Source organism: Madurella fahalii (assembly GCF_045866475.1).
Source record: "Madurella fahalii IFM 68171 DNA, scaffold_5, whole genome shotgun sequence".
NCBI lineage: Eukaryota > Fungi > Ascomycota > Sordariomycetes > Sordariales > Madurella > Madurella fahalii.
Genome location: NW_027263975.1, coordinates 4312252 through 4337242, shown reverse-complemented (window position 1 = coordinate 4337242; position 24991 = coordinate 4312252). Strand labels below are relative to the sequence as shown.

General features: G+C 55.5%; 6 protein-coding genes across 6 annotated transcripts; 2 read left to right on the top strand and 4 right to left on the bottom strand.

Moving 5' to 3' along the window:
- Positions 1–741: 741 nt before the first annotated feature.
- MFIFM68171_09857 (uncharacterized protein) lies at positions 742–2014 on the top strand (the record flags this gene model as incomplete). Its single annotated transcript, XM_071065276.1, has 4 exons — positions 742–979; positions 1035–1504; positions 1563–1598; positions 1661–2014. The coding sequence occupies 4 exons, from the start codon at positions 742–744 to the stop codon at positions 2012–2014; spliced, it is 1098 nt and encodes a 365-aa protein (XP_070921377.1).
- Positions 2015–2291: 277 nt separating this feature from the next.
- On the bottom strand, positions 2292–3465 carry MFIFM68171_09856 (uncharacterized protein; the record flags this gene model as incomplete). Its single annotated transcript, XM_071065275.1, has 3 exons — positions 2292–2818; positions 2893–3112; positions 3175–3465. The coding sequence occupies 3 exons, from the start codon at positions 3463–3465 to the stop codon at positions 2292–2294; spliced, it is 1038 nt and encodes a 345-aa protein (XP_070921376.1).
- A 2501-nt stretch (positions 3466–5966) lies between these two features.
- On the bottom strand, positions 5967–14612 carry MFIFM68171_09855 (uncharacterized protein; the record flags this gene model as incomplete). The annotated part of the gene is made up of 12 exons (XM_071065274.1): positions 5967–7154; positions 7247–10927; positions 10999–11956; positions 12079–12229; positions 12316–12931; positions 12997–13082; positions 13154–13224; positions 13280–13370; positions 13444–13786; positions 13852–14123; positions 14201–14345; positions 14412–14612. 12 exons carry the CDS (start codon positions 14610–14612, stop codon positions 5967–5969), a joined length of 7803 nt encoding a protein of 2600 aa, XP_070921375.1.
- Positions 14613–15897: 1285 nt separating this feature from the next.
- MFIFM68171_09854 (uncharacterized protein) lies at positions 15898–17448 on the bottom strand (the record flags this gene model as incomplete). The annotated part of the gene is made up of 5 exons (XM_071065273.1): positions 15898–16423; positions 16517–16911; positions 16984–17091; positions 17162–17181; positions 17265–17448. The coding sequence occupies 5 exons, from the start codon at positions 17446–17448 to the stop codon at positions 15898–15900; spliced, it is 1233 nt and encodes a 410-aa protein (XP_070921374.1).
- Positions 17449–19533: 2085 nt separating this feature from the next.
- MFIFM68171_09853 (uncharacterized protein) lies at positions 19534–20988 on the top strand (the record flags this gene model as incomplete). Its single annotated transcript, XM_071065272.1, has 1 exon — positions 19534–20988. One exon carries the CDS (start codon positions 19534–19536, stop codon positions 20986–20988), a length of 1455 nt encoding a protein of 484 aa, XP_070921373.1.
- Positions 20989–21337: 349 nt separating this feature from the next.
- Positions 21338–21796, bottom strand: MFIFM68171_09852 (uncharacterized protein; the record flags this gene model as incomplete). Its single annotated transcript, XM_071065271.1, has 1 exon — positions 21338–21796. One exon carries the CDS (start codon positions 21794–21796, stop codon positions 21338–21340), a length of 459 nt encoding a protein of 152 aa, XP_070921372.1.
- Between the last annotated feature and the right edge of the window lie 3195 nt (positions 21797–24991).

The following is a 24991-nucleotide window of genomic DNA, read 5'->3' as shown; positions in this document are numbered from 1 at the left end:
GCCACGCCAACCTTTCATGTGGTGACTGTAAAAAACCAATCGGCGCTTTCAATTGCCCCACCCTCGTGAAAGCCAAGACCCCGTACTTGGCCACTGCTTCCTGTGTGTATGTGTTCTGATTCCAATGACCAAGATCAACCAACCTGAGTCTTCCAAAGGTGGCGGGCCCGACTCGAATATCTGGCAGCGTTGTTCTTTCTCGTTTCTCCGCTTATTGGGGATAAGGGAACGACGATGGAGGACGTGCTTGCCCCTTGAAATAGGAGATATGTGCAGGAGCGCACAATCATTACCGAGTCAGCATCGATGACTGTGGAAAGTATGCGTCGCGTTTGGGAAACGCGCTGGCCAGAGGGTGCCGGTAAGGTAGCGGCCATGGACGGGCTCTCGCAATTTTCTCTGTAGCGACGTCCATCGCTATGCATACGAAGCGTGTTGCATATTTGTACCTGCCATGTGGCTTGCACCTCGAGGTCTCTCTGGTATATCTGTGATCCCGCACCTATCGGTTGCGGAAGGTGCTACTTAGCCCTGCTGATTGGGGTTTCTAAGGTACCAAATGATGATTCCGACTGTCGGGCGCATGACCCTGACGGAAAGCACACCACCTCCTGGGAATGAATCCCAATTGGAAACTGAGCAAATCACGGGCAGTCCGTTCATCAATCATGTAATGCCTTAGTGCCAGCTTAACAGTCACAAATTTATTCCAACGATCAACCCTTGCATCATCAAGTCAAAATGGTCATCTCGGCGAGCCTCATAGCCGTAGGCAAAACCTACTTCGCCAATACCATTGCTCTCGATAATGACAAGCTGCGGATATCCTTCCAGAGGACCGTGCGGGTGCCCGAGTGGCACAGGAAGATTCGGCGTCTGCCAGACCTTGGTCGCCTCCCGCTGTTCCCGGTCGATCAGTACGCCCGTAGCCTTCCGACACAGGTTGTCCAGAAAGGAGGCATTTTTATCCCCTTGTACCGTAAGTCCATGTCTTCAGCTTGTGCTCTCGAGTCGATACTGATGCGAAGCTACAGAGCAAGACGCAACGTGGATTCGATTCGAATACCGCGGTGGCTCGAAACACCGTGGTTCCTCGCCACTCTACTATTACCTCATCAGAGTATATGCCGCCAGAGCTAATGTAGGATCTGCCGAACCCGGTTCAGCCTTCTCGCTGGCGAGGAACGACTACGTCAAAGTGCCCGGTCAGTGGAGGGTCGAGGGAGTTCCGGCCAAGCCCGACGTCGATCGCCAGTTCGTCGCACCCCCACTTGATTCCGAAGCGACCGATGCAGAGAAGATGATTGCCATGGACTGCATGATTAAGATCATGCCGGTTCGGGCGTTTGATATTGGCGTCAGGATTGGGTCCGGGGTTACCCAAACTGTCTCTGTCGTCCCCGAGATGGCAGTCGTGGAATTGAAGGCTTTGCTAGGCACGATGGAGGAATACTCGATGCTGCCTCACCAACAGGAACTTATTTTCGCGACAACGACATTACAAGTCCGTCCTCCGCCTCAGAGTACCGAGTTTTGCACCGTGCTGATAGATTGTTGTTCAGGATGACGAACAGTTGGGGACGTACAATCTTCAAGAGGTGAGTAAATTAGGTATGCCTTGACCACGGGCGGCAACTCGCAGACTGACAGTACCCGCTAGGGCAACGTTTTGCATCTCATCCGCAAGCACGATCACGACGAGTGGCCTAGCCTCTTTAACTACGAGATGTACAAGAACCTTCAGTTCACCGCTATTAAGTGGAACAAGGACGTCGTCACCACCAAACTGCATGTCTACATCCTCAACTCCAAGACGTTCAGAGACATCACTGGCAAGCTACCGCCGAAGTCGCCGGTCTCGATTGAGCAGTACGCAGACGCTTTGATCGGCGTCTTGGGGGAAACGAATGGTGAGGGGCACGATGAGGCAGAGTGGATGAACAACTCGGAAGATTGGTTAGATTATCAGCACTTGACTTGTATGGCGGGAGGCCCTGCGGAACCAATGCTTTAGCCGGTGCCCGGACGTAAAGAGCGATTGACTTGTTGATGGATAACATGAGGAGGAGTTGTTTAGCTTGATGTCACAACATTCACTCAGCCTTGTTATCAGGTTGCATGGCAGCCAGGCGTGGCACAAAATTGATTAGTATGTTTCCCGCAGATCGCAAAGTACAATCCGCCGGAGCTCTTCGTAATCTATTAAACCCCCCTCCGGGGTTTACCATTCCAGTCAACCTGCGGCCATTACCAACGGATTAACACTACTTTCCCTGCTTTCAAAACTCTTTCTATGTGAACACAGCATTCTCGCACGCCTCCTCGCCACCACACTTCTCATACAAACTCAACCACGCGTCGCCTCCGCAGAACTGGCCCTGGTCGCCCGTACACCTGTAGTTGCAGGTCGCCAGGCTCGCCAGCGTCGTGGCGGGCTGGCGCGTGGGTGCGTACGAGTCACCGCACCAGCACTCGCGCGACCACTCGGTACCTGCGTACGCGAACCCTTGGCCGTCGCAGAAGGCCATGCACGCCTCGTTGGTCATGGTGTCGGACCCGGTCATGGCGCCCGAGAGGGTGCGGAAGGGCCCGTCGTTGGCCCACCGCTCCTCGGGCGCGCACCCGACGAACCGCCATCCGAGCGAGGTCATGTCGGCGAAGGGGGCGGTGGGGTCGCCCGTCGGAGTCGACGTGGCTGTTGACGTGGTCGAGATCGTGCTCGTCACGAACGTCGTGGTGCTGCTGACCGGGGGAGGGATGCCGTCGGTGAGGATCACCACTAGCGTCACCTTGATGCACTCCCGGTCGGGGTCGGTTACTAGCGGCGGGGGGTTAGTTTATAAATCCGGATGGGAAATGTGTCCCGGGGGAGGAGTTGTGGAGCGGACATACGGTCATTACCCGGCGGGTAGTACCGGAACTCGTGGGACCCGTCAAACGCGTGGCGCACGCAGATCCAGCCGCCCGCCGGCTCGTTCTGCCACTCGATGAACTGCAACTCGATCTGGAGCTCGTCCGTGTCGGGGTTGCAGGCGTACGTGGGCTGGAAGATGGCCCTCGGGTCGCCGCGGCCCGTCATGAACAGCTTGGTGGTGTGGTCAATCTCGGAGAACTGCGGTTCATGTCAGCTGCCGAGGCTTGTACAAAAGGTGTCTGAGCAGAGAGTTGCCGTACCTCGCCGCCAATGACGGCGCGCACGCCGTTAGGAACGTGGTTGATGACACCATCGACCAGGGTCAGGTCGTACGTGGGCACGCCGACGGGGCCGATGAACAGATGCCGGTCGCCGCCGCCGGCCTCTAACAAGTTCATGTACTTGTTATGCACCTCGGGCCGGGACGCATTCTGGACCTGGGCGCGGAAGGGGTAGGTGATGGTGTTGGGGAGGGGTTCCGTCGGGATGGTGCAGGCCGAGGACACAGCGGCCCCGGCAATCAGGGCCGAGAGGGCTTTGCGGTTAACCATGTCAGCGGTGGACGGGTCTGATGCTGTCTGGGACCAAAGTCAACAGGAGCCGAGAGTCTGAATCCGAGGCCTTTTTATGCGCGCCTGGTCCTCGCGGATTTCTTGGAGCGCAACAGGATAAGAATGCAGCCCATCAATAATCATTTCCACTGCTGTCAGCTCTGCGACGCGTCTAGACTCTTTATTGACCGTTCCAGCAGGCAGAGGAGCCAGCGCTGCATGTGCATTCCCCGCCATTGATTCGCATTTCAGGGGCCTAGGGTCCTACCATCGCTAACGGCTTTGGGAAATGAAGTCAGCCTGGCAGTGCCGATGTCACGTCATGGGCCACTCAGGGTCCTGCCCCAACGGGAGCAAGCCCAATAAAGTCTCTGCGGGGCCGCAGAGCTGGGTTCCCAAGAGCTCAAGGCGCAGCGCTTGGCACCTGCTCGTTTTGATAGGAAAGCCGCTGGGCGGCAAAGCGGCAGGGTAGCTCTGCAGGGAGTTTTGGTAGGCTCTGCGAGGAAGCTTTGCGTTCTGTGGACACAAGCAGCCGCAAGTCTTGGCCTCTCGTATCGGGCACGACAGGTAATAGAAATCAGCTGTGGCGTGGCAATCGATGCGCGGCAAAGCTGCACAGGGCACCATTTGCGCGCTTCACCCCCCCCTTTTTTTGCGTTCATTTCCGCATCAACAGCGAAGGGAACATGTCAGCCAATGCACAACGCGACAGCGCTCCGAGGTGACACACGCTGCCAGCCGAGTTCCGCCACCCGACTACGTGCAGCGTTCCTGGGTGCCCCGTGCCTGGCGCCCAAGCCATCCCGTAGTATTGGGTTCCATTGGTTCCATCGGTGATCGACTACAGGACTTGGCATGAACCCAGCTTCTGCAGCCAAGCGAGACTATGGAATCCTGCGCATCCAGCCTTGCGTTCGGCTCGTGCGAGCTGGGTTTGTGTTTGTCCCGTGCTGGCATGTCCAAACTCAAGCCAAAGACGGTGTCCCAACCTCCGCGGCAGTCCCGTTAAGGTTCATCGATCTCGGCAGACTAGCCGGAATGAAGTCGGAGGGCGAGATTGTGGCACACGTGCGACTCGACGAAAATAAGACTCAATAAAGCAGTCCCTTATTGTTTTTGTCTTCGAGCGTCGTCCGAACCCTCCCAAATGTGACATATGACGCATAACCTTAAGCCTACCCACTCTGGGTGTTTCGGTTCTCGGGCCTGCCCAGGCTGCTCCAAGTGTCCTAGACTCTGGGCGGCACTCATCACTTTGTACGATCAACAGGTTGCTGATACAGCGCCTAGAGGCGTAGAGCCCGAGCCTCCGTCAGATCAACATCCACAGGCATCTTGCCTGGATTGTAAGGCTGTCATGGCCGGGTAGATAGGTAGGGCTAGCACAGGGTAAATCAAAGCCGCAAAAATGAACGGCATCACAGTGCCATTCTAATTAACATCATAATTTAGATCTTCGAATTGACAAGCAACGTAAAGTTCGTTGTAGGAGGGCATTATGGCATATCAGCTAAGATAATTAAGCATCGTCAAAATCGAAAACGAAAAGAAAAAGGAAAAAAGAAAACGAAAGGAGAAAAAAGAAAGAGAGGAAAGAAAGAAGAAAAAAAAAAAAAAAAAAAAAAAAAAAAAGGGGGGGGGGGGGGGGGGGGGAGAGAAAACAAAAATGTAACGGGCATAATGCCCGCTCTATCTACCCTTGCGGACGGAGGAATGAAGGGTCGCTACGCGTGCCAGCGCGATGTTGGCCTCGCCGTCCGCAGGCTGGTTGCGGTGACGGCAGCGGCAGCGGCAACGGCAACCGCAACGGTGACGGCAGGAGTGGGAGCATGTGCACCATCACCTGGTACCACAATGTGACGCAATCACCCACATGTTGTCATCATAGACATCCTCTTGCCGTTTCCCCTTACTCGATACGGTCAACTGAGTGTAGTCTCCTCGCACCACAACAGGAGTTGCACAAGGCGATCACGATGATCACGATCAACGACAAGATGCCCACCGCAACTACAACCCACCCGGAAAATCAGCGCGCTCCATGCAGCATTGTCCGAGATTTCCGGGTCGAGGTTATCAACCACGACTGTCGTGGTCCGCGACAGCTGCATTGGTGGCCACGTGCGCTGCTATGTATTGAAGACAGATGTAGGTATTAAGTTGCTGGGCACGGGTTCATGGAGTCTACGTGATGTTGGTCAGATTTTAACGTCAGCTGAAATTTTTTTCCTAAAAAAGAAAGTTATTTTCCGACCAAACACCCGCATTGGAAGCCTAATGATACATTGACGATCATCGACACCAATCCGGCCGCCGCATGCAAGAATATTGATGACTAGGGGGGTAGGTGTCATCCTCGGACGGATATCGAGTATGCGAGAAGGGGCTCAGGTGCTGTAAGGGGGGGCCGGCCTGCCGATGACACATACGCTTATACTCAATACCCAGAAAAACATCAAAGCACATAATCATCAAGTATCTAACATGCGCCAGGTGGTGCTCTACTTGAAAGCACTCCTGGCGGTAACCAGATCCGCAATCTTCGAGATTGGCACTCCGCCCATGATGTCAAAGACCGCGACGGTGGCGCCGAACTCCTTTCCGAACCAATTGCGCAGCTCGACGGCCATGAGCGAGTCCACTCCGTAGGTTGAGAGCGGCTTGCTCAGCTCGACATCCTCGGGCGAAATGGACATGGCGCGTGCAAGCTTGTTGGCCAAGGCCCGCCGCACGATCTGCGTGCGCTCGCGCGAGTCGGGCGGTGTCTGGCGGAAGAGTGCGCCGTCATCGACCGTCCGCGCTACCTGGGCGCCAGCACCTGAAGAAGTGGTTTCGGCTCTGACGGCGGGATCGTATGAAAACGGGGCGAACAAGGGGCGTTCCAGCAGCCCGGGGACTGTCCGCCCCTGGGCGAGTAGGTCTACAGGTGTCCGCAGCCCAAAGAGAACCTGCCCTGGCTGGCTGTGGGCAGGCGTCTGAAGCGGGTTGCTCGGGTCGAGGCTCAGCGTCAGCAGCCCGAGAAGTTCGCTGTCGTGAATGGGCTGCATATCGTCGGCTTTCTGGCGCTGGCGCTGGTATGCCCCGGTCTCGGCGATGATCCCAATGTTCTTCATCCAACCGATATCCAGCGACAGGGCCTGTTGGCCGCGTGCTAGGCGGTGCCTGGCCAGCGCGTCCTGGAACGAGCAACCTCCGGCATAATTGGCGCTGGCCATTTGCCCTACTACGCCAGCGAGGGAGGCGAGGAGGACAAAGAAGTCGAGGTTCTGTGGGAGCAGACGGTGCAGGTTGTACGAGCTTTGCACCTTGGAACGTATGGCTAGGTCCCACTGGGCAAAGGTCATGCTGTCCTGGAAGATGGCGTCCTGAAGGACCATGGCGGCGTTGATGCAGCCCCTGATGGGTGGCATACCGCTGCGTGTGCACTCCTCTAACATGCTAGCAAGGCTCGATTCGGAGGATACGTCGCACTGCTGCGCCACGACATTGACATGACGCCTTCTCAGTTCCGCTACTAGCTCCCTGGCGGCGTCGGATGTGGCTCCCGATCTGGACGCGATGATGATGTGCTTGGCTCCGCGATCGGCCATCCATCGGACGATCTCCCGGCCCAGGCCGCCAGTTCCTCCGGCAATTAAGTACGATGCGTTCTCTCTAAATGTCCAGTGTCGCTCCTCTTGATCAAGATACTGTTGGAGAAGAGAGAAAGTTGGTTAGTAACGAAAGACACCTTCGGAGGGCGTTCTTTCTACATGATAGGATGTATATACGGAAGACTCACCGAAACCGTGTCCTCGTCCCTCGGGCGGATGACAACACAATCAGCCGTCATCTTGTCGTTTTGAATCTGCTTGAAAGCTTCGTTGACGTGCGACATGTCAAATATGGTCGGCGGCTGAGACGGCTGAATGCTGCCCTCGCCCAGGAGATGCATTATCCTCATGGCTAGCCCGCTGGCGGTCTCACGATTGAAGTCCCTTGCGTGGATGGCCGAGAAGGTGATGTTCTTGGCAAATACGGACATGGGGAGCACTACACCTGCTGCGACATTGGCGCGGCCGACTTCGATAAGGCGCCCGCCCCGAGCCAAACACTCGCATGAAGCTAGCAGTGCGTCGTCACCGACGAGCGTGTTGAAGATGATATCCACGCCTGCTCCCTGAGTGGCAGATCGCACGCCATGGACGAATGCCGCCGGGCGGCTCGGGAAGATGTTCTCGGCTGGGATACCCAGGGTGCTGACCAGAAGCTGCTTCTCGTCTGGCGACGACGTGGTAGCAAAAATGCGGCCGGCACCGAGCATCCTCGCGATGCGAACAGCAATCTGGGCCATGTGGCCGGCTGCATGGTGGATCAGAACGCTCATTCCCTGCCGCAGCCGTGCGACATCGACGAGGGCATGGTATGCAGTGATGCCGGGGACCAGGGATGCTGCGCCGGCCTCGAACGAGAGCTTGTCGGCGGGGGGCATCTTGGTGACAGCTGTCTGATGTGCGCGCGGGTATTTGCGCATGCAGCCTGGTGGGAGCATCATGCAGACGCGGTCGCCTGGCCGGAGGGACTCGTCACAATTACGGCCCACTCGCGTGATGACACCGGCGCAGCCACTGCTAGGTCCCGGCGACGGCTCGTCTGCCTCACGGTAGCCGTCCACCGCCCGGCCCAGGGCTGCGTGGACATCATCTTGGCTCAGACTCCACGCTTTGGCTTCTATTTCGACCTCGTCGAGGCCGATGTCAGTGTGCAAGTCGTATGTGACATCCCGGACGAACTGCAGGGACTCAGGCCTGAGAGCGCCGTCACGGGTGGCTACCGAGAGCTGTAGTGCCGGAGCGTCTGCCCATACAGCCTGCCGTAGCTGCGGCTGTAGGAGGGACCGCAGGGCCTCATTTCCGGCCACATTCTCGACGGCCCTGCCAGTCATCAGGACACCGCCGCGCACAACGTATTCGACTTCCTTGGATATCATTCTTAACGATGAGGGATCAAATGCAGTCCGGAAAACCTTCGCAATGAATGCTGCACACTCCATGACATCGCTCTGCTCTTCGATGGCCACATTCACCAAGCGGCTGTCCGCTTGTCCCTGCTCCGCCCGGATGGACCGCAGGAAGCCCTGTGCGACGCCGTAGTGGGCCGCCTGCGAATCATCACTTGCGCTCGGCGCTGTCGCCCACATGAGTCTCGGTGCGTGCTTGATCAGTAGCTGTAGGCACTTGTAGCTCCGCTCCGAGAGACCGGAGAGCAGAGGCTTATTGTGGACTTCGACGAGACAAATAACAGCGTCGTCTTTGGCTAGACTGGCTAGCGCACCGGTGAGCTTATCGGCAGAGAAGGGGCAGACAAGCGGCGTCTGCCAGTCAGGGCCGAGAAGACTGCCCATAAGGCCCGCTAGTTGTGCTTGCTTGTCCGACGGTGTTTCATCGACAACGAGAACAACGCGGCGGCCGGCCTGAGGTGCTAGCGGACGTTGGATTTGGCGCGTTTCCTGTGCCGTGGACACAATGACGCTCATGATGTGACAATCTTCGCTCTTGTAGTCTCGAAGCAGGACGTCGTTTCCGGAGAAGCCGTTGGACCGGAGCAGTTGATCCCACCTGGCCTCAGTAATGGCTGCGGAGTGCGGTCGCCATTCTTCACGGGCAACCCACCAGCCCGGGACGAGGCCAGCCATGAAGTTAGTGGCCACATCGGCGGGGTTGATGACCTCCACCAGCACAAGGCGGCCTCCCGGCTTCAGAGCAGTGCGCACGTTGCGGAGGGTCGCCTCCAGGTACGGCGTTGCGTGCAACACACTCGCCGCGATGACCATGTCGTACGAGCCCGCCTCGAAGCCTTGGCTGTCGAGGGACCGGTCCAGGTCTAGGGCCTTGAACGTCATGCGGCCTTGTTTGTGCAGATGTGGCCAGCGGTTACTTGCTCGCTCAAAGAAGACAGGTGAGATGTCCGTGTATGTGTACTCTGCAAAGCTGGGCGCCCCCGTTCGTGCTTCGCGCAACTGCAGCGCGCTCAATACATGGCCGGTCATGCCGCCCGTGCCGGCCCCGACTTCAAGGATACGCATGGCCGGGTTCTCGTGGGATGCAAGGTCGAGAAACGTGGCAAGCCGGCCGTCGGCACAAAGGTTCTCGAACAAGTCGGCATAGAAGATGTTGGCCAGGTCAGACTCAAAGACGACCTGCAGCGGGTCTACGTCTCCTACTAGGATGCTCCCTAGTTGTCGTGCACAGGCCGTGTACAGTTTCCACGCCGGAAGCACCTCCTCCACCTGGAGCAAGCGTGCCTCGAGGTCGGCATCACTGATGGCCTCCCCTTCTTGCCGCCGCACTGAGGGCAGCTTGGCAACATGGTGCTCCATCCAGTCGACGTGTCGTTGTAAGTGGTTCCCCGGTATTCTTGAGCGGTCCACGTGTTTTAGGGTCCGCACAGCAACCAAGTCAAGAGCCGCGCACAGATTGGCGTGGTTGTCCACAACGGTAGTCTCGTCGCGCGCGAAAATATCGGCGCGACACACGCGTGCCAGCTGCTGCGGCTCGAGTAGGCTCAGCTGCGGCTTCCACTCTATGCCGTACAGGAGCTTCTTCCCCTTCTTGCCCTGCTTCGTTGCGTCTGCGTCTGCGCTCTTGGACACGGCCGCCGTCACGGCTTTCTTGATGGTGCAGAGGACGGTCCCGTCAGCCGCCAGGGCGTTGAGAGTACCATCTTCACCATCGTAGTCAGGTTTGTCGATACCGCCTCTGCTACTGGTGGCACGATTCGAAGTGGCTAGCCATCTCACGGAGCCATTGCTGGGGTGCTGCCAGCCTGCGGCAGAAAACCACGCCTTTTCCAGACGCACCGGGACGTTGGCGGCGGGCTGCTGGCCAGCACTGACGCGCAGAACATGGAAGGCCGTGTCGAGCAGCGCCGGGTGCACCAGGCTGTCACTCCGATACCTTTGTTTAGACATGTCAATCTGCGCCACGGCCGTCCTACTGCCGTCCCACCGAATATCATGGAGCAGCTGGAACCAGTCTCCGTACTGGAGCCCGTGGTCGGCGGCGTCGCGGTAGAAGACCTGTGAGTCGACCGGGAGCCTGCACAGTCTCTCCGCTTGCTTGTGAAGGCCACGCACTGCTTCATCTGCGACCTGTCTGTGCTCGGCCTCGTCCTTGTACTCGACCGTAACTCTGGCACGGAAACACTCGGACCATACGCCGCTGTGCGAATACGAGAAGATGGCGGCGTCAAAACTGGTCGATTCTTCCTTACCGTTGTACCCCTTCTTCTTCACTGGCTGAATGTGCACTTGCGTCTCCGTTCTGTCCTCCCACGCTTCCGGCACGATAATCGGGTTGAGGAAGTCAGCGTGCTCGAGCTGGTAACCGATGACGGTGCGGTCGGCGCGCGTTGTCTGTTGTTGCACAGCTTCAATGGCCATGACGAGCATGCCGGCGGCTGGGTAAAGCACGGTATCGCTGATCTGTATCCGGCAAGAGATGGGCGAGTCAGCCAGCGCACATAGAAACACCTAAGTACTTCAAGTAAACGTACCTTGTGGTGTCCGAGCCACGGCATGGATTCGACGCTCAGGAAATTCCTCCATCTCGGCGCCAATGGGTTCCAGTCTGACACGCGTACTCCGAGTGCCTCGCCCTGAACTGCTCCACGTAGTCTGAAGTCCCGGCTAAGGCGCGACTCGGCCCAGTAACGATGAGAATGGTCAAAAGGATACACGGGGCAGTCAACGAGCAGCTGAGGAATAGCTTCAGTGCTCGCGTGGTTGATTGCCGAGACAGACACGGCGTGCCCGAGTGAGAAGAGCTGACCCATGAGCTCTAGCATGGTCTCTGTAGCCGGCCGCGACCTATGCAACACGGTGGCGTACCGGACCTGTTGCTCCGTGCCTATCGTGTCCTGTACAGGGCGGCGCAGCGCCGGGTGTGGGCCGACCTCGACAAAGTCTGTGATGATCGACTTGTGCCCGAGGACACGGACTGCATCGGCAAAGCGGACAGGCGACACCATGTTACTGACCCAGTACTCTGGCTTAGTCAACTCGGCCGGCCGGACCACCTTGCCAGTCACGGACGAGACCATGGGGATCGGTAGAGCAGTCCTCAAGGCCGCACCCCTGTCAAGGCGTCCCATCAGCGACAGGTACTCGTCCGAGATAGCAAGCATTGAGGGCGAGTGGTAGGCGACTCCGGTCTTGAGCTTTTGTGCAAAAATACCGTCCCTGTCAGCCTGCGTCTTGATGGCGTCGATTGCTGCTTCGGGGCCGGACAGGGTGCAGTTGAGGGGGCTATTGACGCAGGCGACGCATACTGACGCGCTGGCACCTGCCACGTCAATTCTGGAGAGATAATCTGGAACCTGCTCCTCTGTTACATTGACGGATATCATGGCGCTCGGCGCAGAAGCGCTTGCGCGCCTGAGCTTTCCGGCTAGCAGCCCGCGGAAGAATGCCACTCTGCAAGCGGATGCCAGAGACAGCGCACCGATGGCATAGCTATGTGAATTCGAAGAGGCGGTCAGCTCAATTCGGTCGCTGGCGGACTTGGGATGTCAGGGTAAAAAGAAAGGGGGGAATGTTGGGTTTGGGTTCAAGGGGTTTCTCAGGGGTCCACTCACGCCGCAGCAATTTCTCCAGAGGAGTGGCCGACGACTGCCTTGGGAATTACACCGAAGCTTCTTAACAACTCAACCAGTGCGATCTGCACAGCTGTGGTCAGCGGTTGGCTGTATTCAGGCTTATTGATGTTCTCGGAACTCTGCAGCTCGTCTGTCAACATGAAGTACAAGGTTAGCCTGACGACTACGGTAACTCTCCGGCTATCCTTGGGCCTTCAGAAATATCGTGTAACTTACCGAACAATGACCATTCGGCACCTAAGCTGCGGTATATGTTGTCAACCTGCCGCAGTGTTTCGTCAAAGACAGAATATTTGCCAAGATCCCAACCCATCTTAGCGTACTGTGCCCCTTGCCCAGTGAAGACGAATGCCAGATTAACTTCGGCCGAACTCCTAGTTGGTTTAGTTGATGGCAGGCTCTTGATCTCTGCTCCCTCCGTGATGACGGCAAAAGCCCTCCACAACATACGGCTTCGTCGTGCTGCCAAGGTGAAAGCCAGCCTGTCGAGCTGGGTAGAGTTACCGGCCACCCTGTCCTTGTAATAAGACTCGTAGGCCTGGATCGTGCGCTTGAGAGCCCCTTCGTCGGCGGCACTCCAGACCAGAAGCTTCGGTAGCCTAGGTGGTTCCGATGACGGCATAACTGCTCCATTTACAGTGCTCGCCTGCCCATCTGCCAGAGGAGCCCGGGGATCGGAAACAGTACAATGATTCCCACGGAGGCCCCTCTCGCGCAGAAAATGCAATGCATCGTCGAGGATCACATGCGAGTTGGAGCCTCCAAACCCGAACGAGTTCACTGACACCCGGCGCAGCCCAGCGCTTGGCCAGACTGTGTCCTTCGTCGGGAACTTCAAACCAAGTCGCGGTCAGCTCAATGAAACTCGTGCAAATTAGAGGGCGTGAAAAGACATACCGCGATATGGTATGAATCGATGTCGATGTCGGGATTGATCTTTTTGAGGAGGGCTTGCCCAGGAATAATGCCCTTTTCAAGAATTACTGCAGGATAAACGTCAGGCTACCATCGTCCGAGCATAGTTGAAAATCGGCAGTTGTAGAGAGCAACCTACAGATGGCTTTGACTATGCTGGCCAGAGCACTGGCGCCTTCAAGATGTCCAAGGTTTGCTTTGACCGATCCGCTGTGGACCATTAGCCGCGGCTGACCACAAATGGGAATGATGTCTGATAACTCACACGAACAGCGGCTCTTTCGGTGAGCGGGACTTTCTGAACACTCGGCCAATAGCTTTCGTCTCGATGGGGTCGCCTATTCGAGTTCCCGTTCCTATATGCGTTTCTTCTCGTTAGTCAATGGTTAAAGAGCAAACCACAGCAAAGGATGCAACTCTGTTACGTGCCGTGGGCTTCGATATAGCGTGTCTGATCAAACGGTAGGTTGGCTTGCTCGTAGACATGACGTATCAAGTCCTCCTGCGCCTGGGCACTAGGCTGCGTAAGCACAGGGGTGTGGCCGTCTTGGTTCGAGCCGATGGACCGGATAACGGCACGAATCGTATCGCCGTCTCGCACAGCTACCGTTACTGGCTTGAGAACCAGAGCAATGAATCCCTCGCCTCTGGCATACCCATTGGCGCGATGGTCGAAGCTGTAGCATACGCCGTCCGGAGACAGAAAGCCGCCGCTCGACAGGACCTGAAATACACCGGGGTCGAGAAGCAAGTTCGCCCCTGTGACGAGAGCCTTTGGCGAGAAAACGATTCAGCTTGTATGTAACACATCAAAAAGTAGGAGAAGGCGGTACTTACACACGAAGCATCACCCGCTCGTAGACTCTTGCATGCCATGTCCACTGCCGACAGCGCACTGGAGCAGGCCGTATTTACGTGTATGCTAGGACCGCGCAGATCGAAGTACCAGCTGACACGGTTCGGGATGACGCAAGCAACAGTGCTGCCCGTCACAGCCGTCCGTTCCGTATTGTCTGGGTCCATGGCTGCCATCCTTGCGTAGTCCTCAAGCATGGAGGCCGAAAACACCGCAGTACGCGAGCCCCTAAGGCTCTCTGCCGGCATACCAGCTGAGGACCAATATCAGCTAGTGTCTTTTACCACGCCATATCTTAAATACTATTCATGGATGTATCGTATATCTCACCATTTTCAAATGCATGATATGACGTTTCCAGTGTCCATCGTTGCATCGGGTCCATGGCCGCGGCCTCCTTAGCCGTAAGCGAAAAGAAGGGGGCATCAAAGACGCCCAAGTCCTCATTGATAAAGTGCCCGCCTCGGCCATGGAACTGTGGCCACAAGTTACTACGATGAAGCTCCAAAACACTGGAGGGGGATCCGGTGGACGGCCTTACTTTACGGTTCTTGTCCTTGACAAAAGCATCAACGTTGGTGCGAGACTCTGGCCAGTCCGTCCGCAGATTGCGCCGCTTTTGTAGAACTTCCCAAAATGCGGAATCGTCATGTACATTTTGAGGTAACCTGAAGGCGTATCCCACGATGGCGATGTCGTCTGACTGGGCTGAACCCCTGTCGTGGTAGTGTACCTCACCCATGATAAACAGATTGAGATTTTATAGAGCACGTCTGTCCAAGGTAGAGAGGTTGGCAGCGCAAGATTGTATACCATCAGATCGGTCCTCCGAGATATGATTTTACCATGCCTTTAAGTACTATGACCCGAACATAGTGCACGTCCGTCGATTGCCGTGGGCGGTCGTCTTCCATCGTCTCTCGTCCGATAAGCTTTCCCCTGATCATCGTCTGTCCGCGGTGTCGGAGCGCTCCCTCGCTGTGATAGGCCGAAACAAAAAATACCGGTCCCGGTACCTGCGTCAAAGCCGAGTTCCCTGGCCAATCTCGTTGTTTGAGTCCTCCCCGATCCACGGACGCGGTCCTTCACCTCCTTTTCCCCGATCCTCTAGTGGTTCCGATATGCTGTAATACAACGATCCTCCTGCACTACAACACTCCTTCTCGTCTGCCGAGGTGACGGGCCATTCTCCGATCAAGGCAACAAGCCAGAGTGGACTCGGTGGAGGAGGTCAGGTGGGGAGAGCCAGGGTTGCGTGTCCTACCAAGCCAGGCACAACCAGCTCCACTCTCGCGGTCACCGGATTCACATAGGAACGACCGACAAGGCGTGCGATCTGGTGAGCTCGGTGTGATCCTTCGCAACCAAAACGTGCGTGCTCAGCATAGCTTCCAATACCTTCCAAACAGGACTTGGCCGAGCCCATCAACCCATGATCGCTGTTCGCCCCTGTCTGGCAGGGGGACCTCGGCCCAATCCGCTGACCACATCCGGCATGCAAGCAGAGACCATGTGCCCCGCCAGGCCCAGTCTTGTATTCAGAGCGGTACGCAACGTCGAGTCCTTATCTCCTTGACCGCTAGTAAATCTTTGAGTGCGTATGAGGTGGTTGTGTCCCCGTGGGGGTCGTCTTTGGTACGACTTCGCATTCACGTCCTGTCCGCGGGAGGACCACTGATGGATTGTGAACCATCATAACCGAGTAGACTCTAAAGTGTGGTTCTAACAAGATATGTCCCTTCCAGGAGGTCGTCGATTTCGTGAACTTCCTTTTTTTCCTCCCCGTACTCCGGAAAAAAAGAAGAACATAAACTAAAAGAAGCAAAAGAACCCCTTCATGCCGAGGCAATACCACATGATGATACAGTACACAGATGAACAAGTCATAGCAGCTCCGGGGTCTATGCCCAGGAAAAACCCTGATTGCCAAGCATCCCATGGGTTCCATTCTTTCTCCTTCTGATGCAAGCCAAAGCCTGGCAAATATCCCAGTCTAACAAGGATAGTAAGGGGTAAGCCGTGCCATCTCACTTGTAGTTGGCCCACGGTGTCTTCTGATGGTACATGTGCATGTCGAGGTTGCTAGCGCCGTCACTTGTTGACCGAGAATCCTCCATCACCGTGATCTGCGTGGTGCGGGTGATGACGGGGGCCGTGGTTAGCTTGCCGTGGCCGTGCAGGTGCTCGGTCGACTCGGACGACTTCAGGTTGTCCATGGCTACGCCATCCTCCTCAAGCTTATGGTACGAGTCGGGCGCCGTACTGCTCCCCCCCGGGCCACGGCTTCGGCTTCCTGACCCGCCGCCCGCGAAGTAGTCCGCCTTGGCCGAGTTGGCAGTAGGACCCGTAGACATGCCCAGGGCCTTTTTTATCTTGCGGAGAACACCGGCCTGCTTCAGAATCTTGGGCATGCAAGGTACGCAGATGATAAAGAAGCCACAGGTCATCTCAGCCGTGGCCCAGAAGACCAACGGGCCGAGGGCAAAAATGGCATCCTGAGCCTCACCGTATGCGATGGTCGTAGCCAGCCGGAAAGCAGCCGAAACGCAAGCTCTGTAATTTTTAGAACAAGGCGGTGTGGTTAGCAAAAAGCAACTAATTGGGCCAGCGGCGGGGAAACGATAATAGATGAAAGGGGGTACGAACAGCAAACCAAGGCCGAAAATGACGGAAACACCCATCCTCTTCTTCCACGACATCTTCAGCGTCCAGATGACGCGTTGCGGCAGCAGCAGGATGCCAACGTCGGAGATGAGCTGGATGGAGGCCGAGGAGACTTGCAGGTTGTACAGCTTGAAGCACAGGGCGCCGGGGATGGTGAAGTCCCAGATGGCCTGATGCGGGATGCACTGCAGGTTCAGCGCGATTATGGTCGCCACGGCGGCGCCAATCTGGATGAAGCTGAGGATCACGCAGCCCCACCAGAAGGCGTTCTTGGTCACGGAGCCGTGGGGGACGAACATGCGGCACCACTCGATCAAAATGCCTACCTTGAGCAGGGGCAGCACGAACGAGTAGCAGACGCCAAAGATGAGGATGTGCTGTTGTCATAAAGAAAAGGGTCAGCCGCCAAGGAACATTACCGTTTCTCTCTCTTTATTTTAACGACTTACATAGCTGGTGGGGATGAGATCGCGCAGGCGGATGTCCCACTGGTGTACGAAATATCCCGGCGTGTCAATCATGGCAAATGTGGAGTTGACTGCGCCCCAGAAGCAGCCCTAGACAGCGGAGAAATCATGTCAGGAAAAGCGTGTTGAGAGATAACAGCAGGCTTCGGTGTCGACCAACATATGCAAGCACCACCATGACTGCATCGATGCACCGGGTTAGCCAACGGGCGTCAAGAGCTTGACGGGGAAATATGAAGTCACAAGAATATACAAAAACGTACCATCTTCAGCAGAAACCTCTCTCAAAAGATAGAATCTGCCATAAGCTCGGAGCACGAGGCAGATGGTCGCAATCGAGGCGCAGGCAATGAGCACGCCCCGGGCGAGCTCGTTCTGGTTGGGAGGGTTGTCAAAGTTGGGAATGATACCCGCTGGCGGCGCCAGAGCTGGTCCGTCAAGGTCCATGGGGGCGGCGTTGAGGTGCGGTGGTGTGGTGGTGTTTGCTCGCTGTTGTTCTCCAGTTTGGTGAGACTGACTTGTTTAAGGTACCCGTCCTGCGAGGTGCGCCAACAGCTTCGGGCTGAAGAAACCTGAAGTTTCAATTCTGCCTCTCAGTACCCGCCGAACCGCAAGAGTAGGTAAGCAACAAGCAAGTTCGAGTTGGCCGGCGGGCGATAGACCGGAGGATTATTCGTACTTGTTTTATTCCCCCGAGGTTGGAAAAGAACGCAGACAAGGTCCCCTAACACTTAAGTTAAACTAACGTTATTGCCTTCAATATTCTAAAACACCCCCTGAAGTTACCACCCCCTAGATCGTCATAGTAAATTTTCCCATATGCTTATTGGCGTTGCATCAACCGTCGACTGTTCCTTCTGCGACCGGACTGTCCGTGGCAATCCTTTCTGTTGCTGGCCTGCCTGCTCTACATACGCTCTCGTCTCCATCCCAGGTCCTCGGGGATACCGTGCGACCACCTCCTGTGCAGAGCGGAAGGTGCTAAGATACGATGCACCTCTACTCCCTGGCGACCTGCGAGAACCGTTTGATGCAGGTCAACAGGAAGCAGTAACCGAGATATTGCTGCCGGCTCGTCAGTGATCCTTCGCAGGTTCTTGGTCCCCTCATCCTTGCTCGACCCCCGGCCGTCCTTGGCCTGTTCCTGGCTTGGTATCCATTTCATTTGATGGACATTATACGTGTAGATCCTTCACCTTTCTCAAAGGAACAGAGTCCGGGGTGACTTAAGGATAGGATTCTTGACGAAGGATGGGGGCTTTTACGAGTTGGGGAATGAAACACAGTTCACCATACATGGAATCCCTGGTTTGGACTTCATTGCCCAGTTGATCCGTCAGACGCATTCATTCTGTGCCACATGTGGGAACCCCCCGATTGGAAGATTGCTGAATGTCGAACGACGGGCGCAGGCAGGATTGCTTCCGCGGCGGTGAATCCTCCGATTGGATGACGCTCAAAGCCGAAGACCGGGGCGTGGGGGAGCCTCAACGGTCCGAGCCTTGCACCAGTTGCATGTGCAGTATTCTAGGAGTCCGAGTCGAGTGGATTACTACTAGTAAAGTGCAGTATCTAGGGTGTCTGCAAAGGATCATGACGAATTTATTGTACAGTAGTAGCTGCCCAGCTTCTAACGTTAAGTTAGCGTCCGGGGGTTGAGTGCTGCCCCCTCCCTCCCCCCCCCCCCCCAGTTGTGGAAGACGGCCGAATCACACACCTGGTACTGTCGTCTTTGGGACCCTGGCAGCCGCCCCGGCAATTCCTGTGCCGCACCTGCACTAACGGCTCGGATCCCAAACCATACTTGTGGTTAGGGGGTTCTCGGCAGCTGTCGGCTCTGCAAGCTGGAACAGGAATTGCTGTCGGAGAAAGGCCGAGATTTGTCCAGAAGACTTGCGGAAAGACGCGTAGCTGAGAAATAAAGAAACATGGTGGATACGATCAAACAAACAGCAAAACGTCTCTCCCGCGAGACGGGGCCCACATTCAAGATCCATCACGCCGTAGTAGAAAGCTCCTGGACTATAATTCAACATGGGTGCCCGGCATGTGCAGCGGTGCAGTTGCAGGCGGGGAAATCCCTCTCGTTCTGAGAACCTCCGCGACTCCGCGGCTTCGGCTTTGTGATAGGCGCATCAGACTGCATTGCTGGGCATCAACAATGTTTCAAGCAGCTTACGCAGATCGTTGCCGTGTTCGTGCCGATGTGACACTAAAATCTGCGTGGTTCGTTTGCAGCGAATTTCCCCCCCTTTCATTTCTCGTTTTTTCAAGACATACTGGTGCTTCCTTCACTATAGCATACAGCACTCCCCGCTTTCGATGTGAGAGTCAAGGGGGGGGGGGGGGGGGGGTGATGGTGGAGATGGCGGCGTCTCGACGGGCAACCCTCTAGGGCAGCGTCTTTGAGCGGGGTCTTGGCCCTCTTGGGCAGCATGTCCATCTCTCGGATTTCCCAGACTTCCTCAGCTTGCATCCATACCCTCAGGAAAGAGTAACGAACGAGAAACGGTACCAACCTTTCACACAGCAATGCCCCGCCAGGAAGTCTACCAACTCCGGCCCTTCGGCTGGGAGAACGACCCGGAGGAGGAGCGGTTCAAGGTGACGACGCTCGACTACCTGACGGCCTGTACCTACAACAACTATGCCCTCTTCTTCCGGCTCGATGATGCGGTCAAGGAGAAGGCGGCGGCAATCCTGAAAGAGGGTCTCGAGCGGACGCTCAGCCAGGCCCGCCACTACGTTGGCACCATCGAAAAGGATCCCGAGGGCGGCCACTCCTTTGTCAAGAAGAAGGACAGCACGGTGCGCTTTGTGGTGCAGTGGCTGGATGCGCCCGAGGATAGTGCCAAATACCCGTCAATCGACGACATCGAGCGGACCAACTACAGCGCTGTGACGCTGGGTGATCTCGATACCTGGAGCGTACCCCCCATGACGTACGGCGAGAAGCCCGAGGCCCATCCTGATAACCGTCCCGTCGTGTCGGCCTTCAAGGCCAACTTTGTGCGCGGCGGGCTCGTCTTCAACATGCACCACCACCATTACACCAATGACGTGATGGGATGGTCCGGCTTCACGCACCAGTTGGCTGAGAACTGCCGCGCTGCCTTCAGCGGAACGGCCTTCCCCGCCTGGGACCCAGTCTGTCTCGATCTCACGCGGCTCACCAAGAAGGAGGTGCCCGACGAAGCCAAAGTGGACGGTCCGCCGCAGCCCGAGCGCCATCCCGACCATAAGGTTGGTCAGTTGCTGCTCTTCCACCTGCCCAAGAGTAAAGCCGCCGAGCTCAAGAAGCTGGCGACACCGACCGACGGCTCTTGGGTTTCGACATACGACGCCTTCTCGGCCTTCATCTGGCGTACGCTGACGCGGCTGCGTGCCCCCGTCTTCAAACCGGAGCCGTCGTCGCACATCTTCTGGGCCGAGGCGGTTGACATGCGCCGGCGCATGCACAGCCCCAAGGTGCACCCGCGCATCCAGCACAATGTCATGTTTGCGGCCCTGTCGAACACGGCGCCGGTACCGCAGCTTACCGTCGACGAGATCCTCCACGCGCCGCTGTCGACGGTCGCCTCGTACATACGGCGGATGACCGACAGCGTCACGCAGGAGAATCTGGACAAGACGCTTGACACGGTAGCCATGGTGCGCGACAAGACCAGCCTCAACATCCGCATCGACTCGCACCCGCCCATGTCCATCCTGCAGACGGACCACCGCGACGCCAATATCGTCTCGGCCGATTTTGGCTTTGCCACTCCCCTGACGTACCGCCATCTGCTCGATCGCGTCACCGAGGGCGTCATCATCATCTACCCAACCCGCAACAACGACCCGGCCTCGGACGAGGGCCCCGAGTTCTCCATCGCCTACGAGAAGCATCTAGCCCAAGACCTCATCAACGACGCCGAATTCAAGAAGTACTTTGAGTACAGGGGCGTCGATGCCGAGGACGCCGGCAAGGTGGGCAATTCCTCCTGAGTACCTGATCAGAGCTATCCCGGCGGGTGTCGCCAGCGTGTGAAGAGGGGGGGACTTTGCACGCGCATGAAGTGGATGAGATGACGCAGAATTATCAAGTATAAATGTGACGAAAATCAACAACATTTGACGCTACTTCTCTACTCTCTGTTAATTTCCCATGTACACCTCCCCAATTCCCCAAATGTACTCTCACCCTCCCCTTAGCTAGTAGCGCACCTTTTTCAAGTAAGTATCCTACCGATGACCGTATCTTGCGTAAGGTAGCCGTAGCTATCCAGTAGTAGCTCTCGAGCAAGCCCCCCCCCCTCCCGGGCATCCCACCACGTCTAGAACCCCAGCGCCTCGCCTAAGCCACAATCTTATGATAGATCCTCTGCATCCACAAGTCCTTACAAAGCCAATCGTCGCCCTTGCGCACCCACGTCTCAAAGTAATGCCCGCCGCCCGTCTCGTGGGGCTCGCCGCCGTACCCCTTGGGGCCGACGTGGTACACGACCTGGAAGACGGCCTTGATCTCATCCGGGCCGACCATCTCGAGCTCCCCCGGGCCGATGTGGTGCATGACCTGCACGTCGGCCAGCGCCTTCTCGAAGAAGGCCACCCACGCCTCGCGCGACTGCCACGTGTACGGCACGGTCCCGTCCGGCGTCGTCACCGTCTTGCCGTCGGCGCCCACAAAGCAGAACGTCGCGTCCGGCACGAAGATGGTGTCGAACTGGTCCCACTTCCCCGTGTCGGCGAACCGCGCGTATCGGGACTTCTTGCAGCGGATGAGCTCCGCAACTTCGGGCGGGGGGACTTTCATTGTGTAGTGTGTGTTGTTCTCGGCCGTTGCGCAGTCGTTTTCTTTCTTTCTTTTTTTCTTTGTCTTTGACTTTTTGTGTTTTTATGTCTTCGTTTGTATGTGTATGTGTTTGTTTGTGTGTGTGTGTGTGAGAGAGAGAGAGAGAGAACTGAAAGAGTGCGGGGGTAGAGAGGGGTAGTGTGAAGTTGATTGTAACGAGGTGAGTTCCAAATGTCAATTAGAATGGGAACCATGCAGTATTTTATGGTAATTAGAAGCGATTGGCCAGCAACTACACCTTGGATGTAACCACACGATACCGCGGCAACTGCGCTCACCTATTAATACCTAGGCGCTGCAGTCATGATGCCACCAAAGCGGAACCAACAAACCACTCCGCTATGCCTATCCACTGTTACTACAGTACATTAGTGTCTATCATGGTTTGGGTGTGGCAGATGCAGATCTCGCCAAATGCAGAAAAGCGCATCTGCACCAAGACACTAGAACGGCGCCATGAGGATCCGGGTCAACATGTCCTTCAAGAACACCCGGTAAGTGTAAGAGAGAAAATTGCCCAACAGCAGAACAGGAGACCGAGTGGGGAAAGAATACGTACTTTTGGTCTATTTGAGAGTCGGTTTCGCTGATACTGTACGGGCCCTATTGCCTGAGCTTGGTCGATATATCAAAGATATACTTAGTGTGTCCATTAAATAGCTCTCCTTGCCTTGGTTAAAAGGTGCCGATGGAGAGCCACTTGGGCATGTCGTATCAAGCCGTCAAGCTGGCGTTCCGAATCACAGAGCTGACCATTCCACTATGAATAGATCCAAACCGTCAGACAATGAGAGATAAAACCCTATAGGAGCTCCGCCTGTCAGTCCTTCCCGTCGCAATTGTTGCAATTTCATGTCGCTTGATTCGATTTCTCGTCCTTTCCTCATGTCAATTCTTGTGAATCTTTTCGCGGGTTTCGATTGAATCCATGGTTCGTTATAGTAGGTTGAGCATTCCCACACACGGTCAGGTACCTTTGTAGCACTTGTATTGCCCCCGGTCTAAGAAATGCTAAAGCTAGTAGCTACGTTCTGGCACTCTGGATCTCAAATGCGTGAGTTGTCTATAGTTACTTCCTTCCCATTTTTCTCTTTTCTTTCCTGCATTCTCGATGGAAATTTAGCTTAGGCGTTAGAAGTGTGAGAATAAGACAACAAGCACATTGAGACTGTTCCTTTGGTTTGATAGGACACTTTCAAATGTCACCTGTAGGGTTCAGTCACCAGAACGGGCGTTGCGCTAGTAAAGTCCCGTTCTCTGTTAGATAACTTAGGCGCCCGGAAACTCTCTTCTCAACTGAATGATAGAGTTGACAGTTTAGCTTCATGTGGTGGGTGAATGGAGGCTTGAAGGACAGCTTGAGGAATCGTAGGGCAAACTGGCTGACGCTAGGTCAACGAACCCATCTACCGGATACCCAATATACTGGATATACCCCAACTTATACGAATGTTTTTACCTACCTACTTCAATTTACTATAATGCAATCAATTTCAAACTAGTAGTCTCCTTCTGACTAGAGGGAGCTCTATCTACATATGTCGTTTTTGACCTTGTTTATGCTGCAGGTGCCCAATTTGCCGAGGCTGTTGCCTGCTATGTTTTGTCTACCTTGTCTATCTGGTATTTAGTTGTTTTTGCCCTCCCCTTGTTTTGATGGATACGTGGGTGTAGATGTGTGTTTGTGTACCATCCCATCAAAAGCCTAAATTAAGAATATCCGGCTTGTTTTTTAGGAAGAGGGTTGAAATTACCGGAATACCAAGTTCGTTATAAGGTAGTCAGCCAAGTCGCTAAATCTAAATCAAGGACGGTTGTATCAAAAATGGCCAAGACTAAGGGGGCGGGTCAGAAAGTAGTAGTAATTGTGTGTCGCACTGGAAACCGCAGTTGTGGAGCTCGGCTCTTACCGCCGAGCTCAGCAGCTCATTACGTGAGCTCGCCCAGACTATTTCCTTTATGTATTTAAGCCGGTTCTTCAGTCTCCTACTGCAGTAGATAGATCTTCAGAGACTTCAACCTTTCCACGCACTTTCTACGCCCTCTACTGAGCTCCTGTACGTATAACAGTTATAAGCCCGGCGCTCTAAGCCGTTCTGCATACAGCTAGAAATCGCGTTACAGGTCGCTTACTCAAACCAGAGGGTTTAATTCTGTAACAATCCCAGGAGTGTATTGCAACTATCTGGTGACGACTCTATGAGTACACTGAACTTGAGGAAAGAAGGAAAGAACAGAAGATTCTAGAGACATGCGGGCCCTCTGATTAGGGCGAGTGCAGTAGTCCGAGCGCGCTATAGTCGCGTTCTGGGAATAGCTTCATTTAGGGGGTCCGGTAGTCCGTACTCTAGGGAGCGGGCCGAGGGTTGCCGAGGCCTGCACCAGGCTCAGCCCGTCACAATACCTTGTTAAAAGGGTTAGGCGCTGTCAAAAGGGTCAGGCGCTAGTCCAAGGATCAGGATCACAGGATCTAGTGCAGGAGTCAAACCCATGTATTCTAGTCAGCTAAAGCAGGCTGGCAGCTAACTGCGCCACTGTACGGACGTCATCCTGTACGCGTATCTCGTCTATAAAAGGAGCAATCTCTCTAGTAAAGATAGACGAGAGACAGGAGAACAACATAAGAGGCACAATCAACACAATCAATACAATCAAGACAAGACACATAAAAACCTCAACTGTCATTTCCCAAGATTCAGAGGTGCCGTGTTTCCGACAGACCCCCTTGTACCACCGCCACTTTGTCATATTTCCTGAGCTAACTGCTCACCCACAGCCTTCTGATCTAGTAAATCCTGTGCCTCTTGTACAGTAAGTGACTCTCCAAGCCGTACACGCGTTTTTTTGGCCCTCCATCACTTACTAAGCTCCTCATTGGCCTTTCGTAATGCAGAGATCTCCGTACGGAGAAGAGCCACCTCGTGCATCACAGCCATAGTTCCTTTGGCTAATCGATCCACAGCCGTCAGTATTGAGGTTGGAGAGCTACTCTGATGGCTAGAAATTCGATTTTTAATAAACGCTGACTGTGAGGTGGCCTCTCCAGGGTTGTATGGCGTTTGGGAGACCCAAGGTAGTGGTGTAGTTAAGCCTGAGGTTGGGGGTGTTAGGGTCCGAATACGTATATCCAGCTTAGATATTACCTTTTCTGGATCA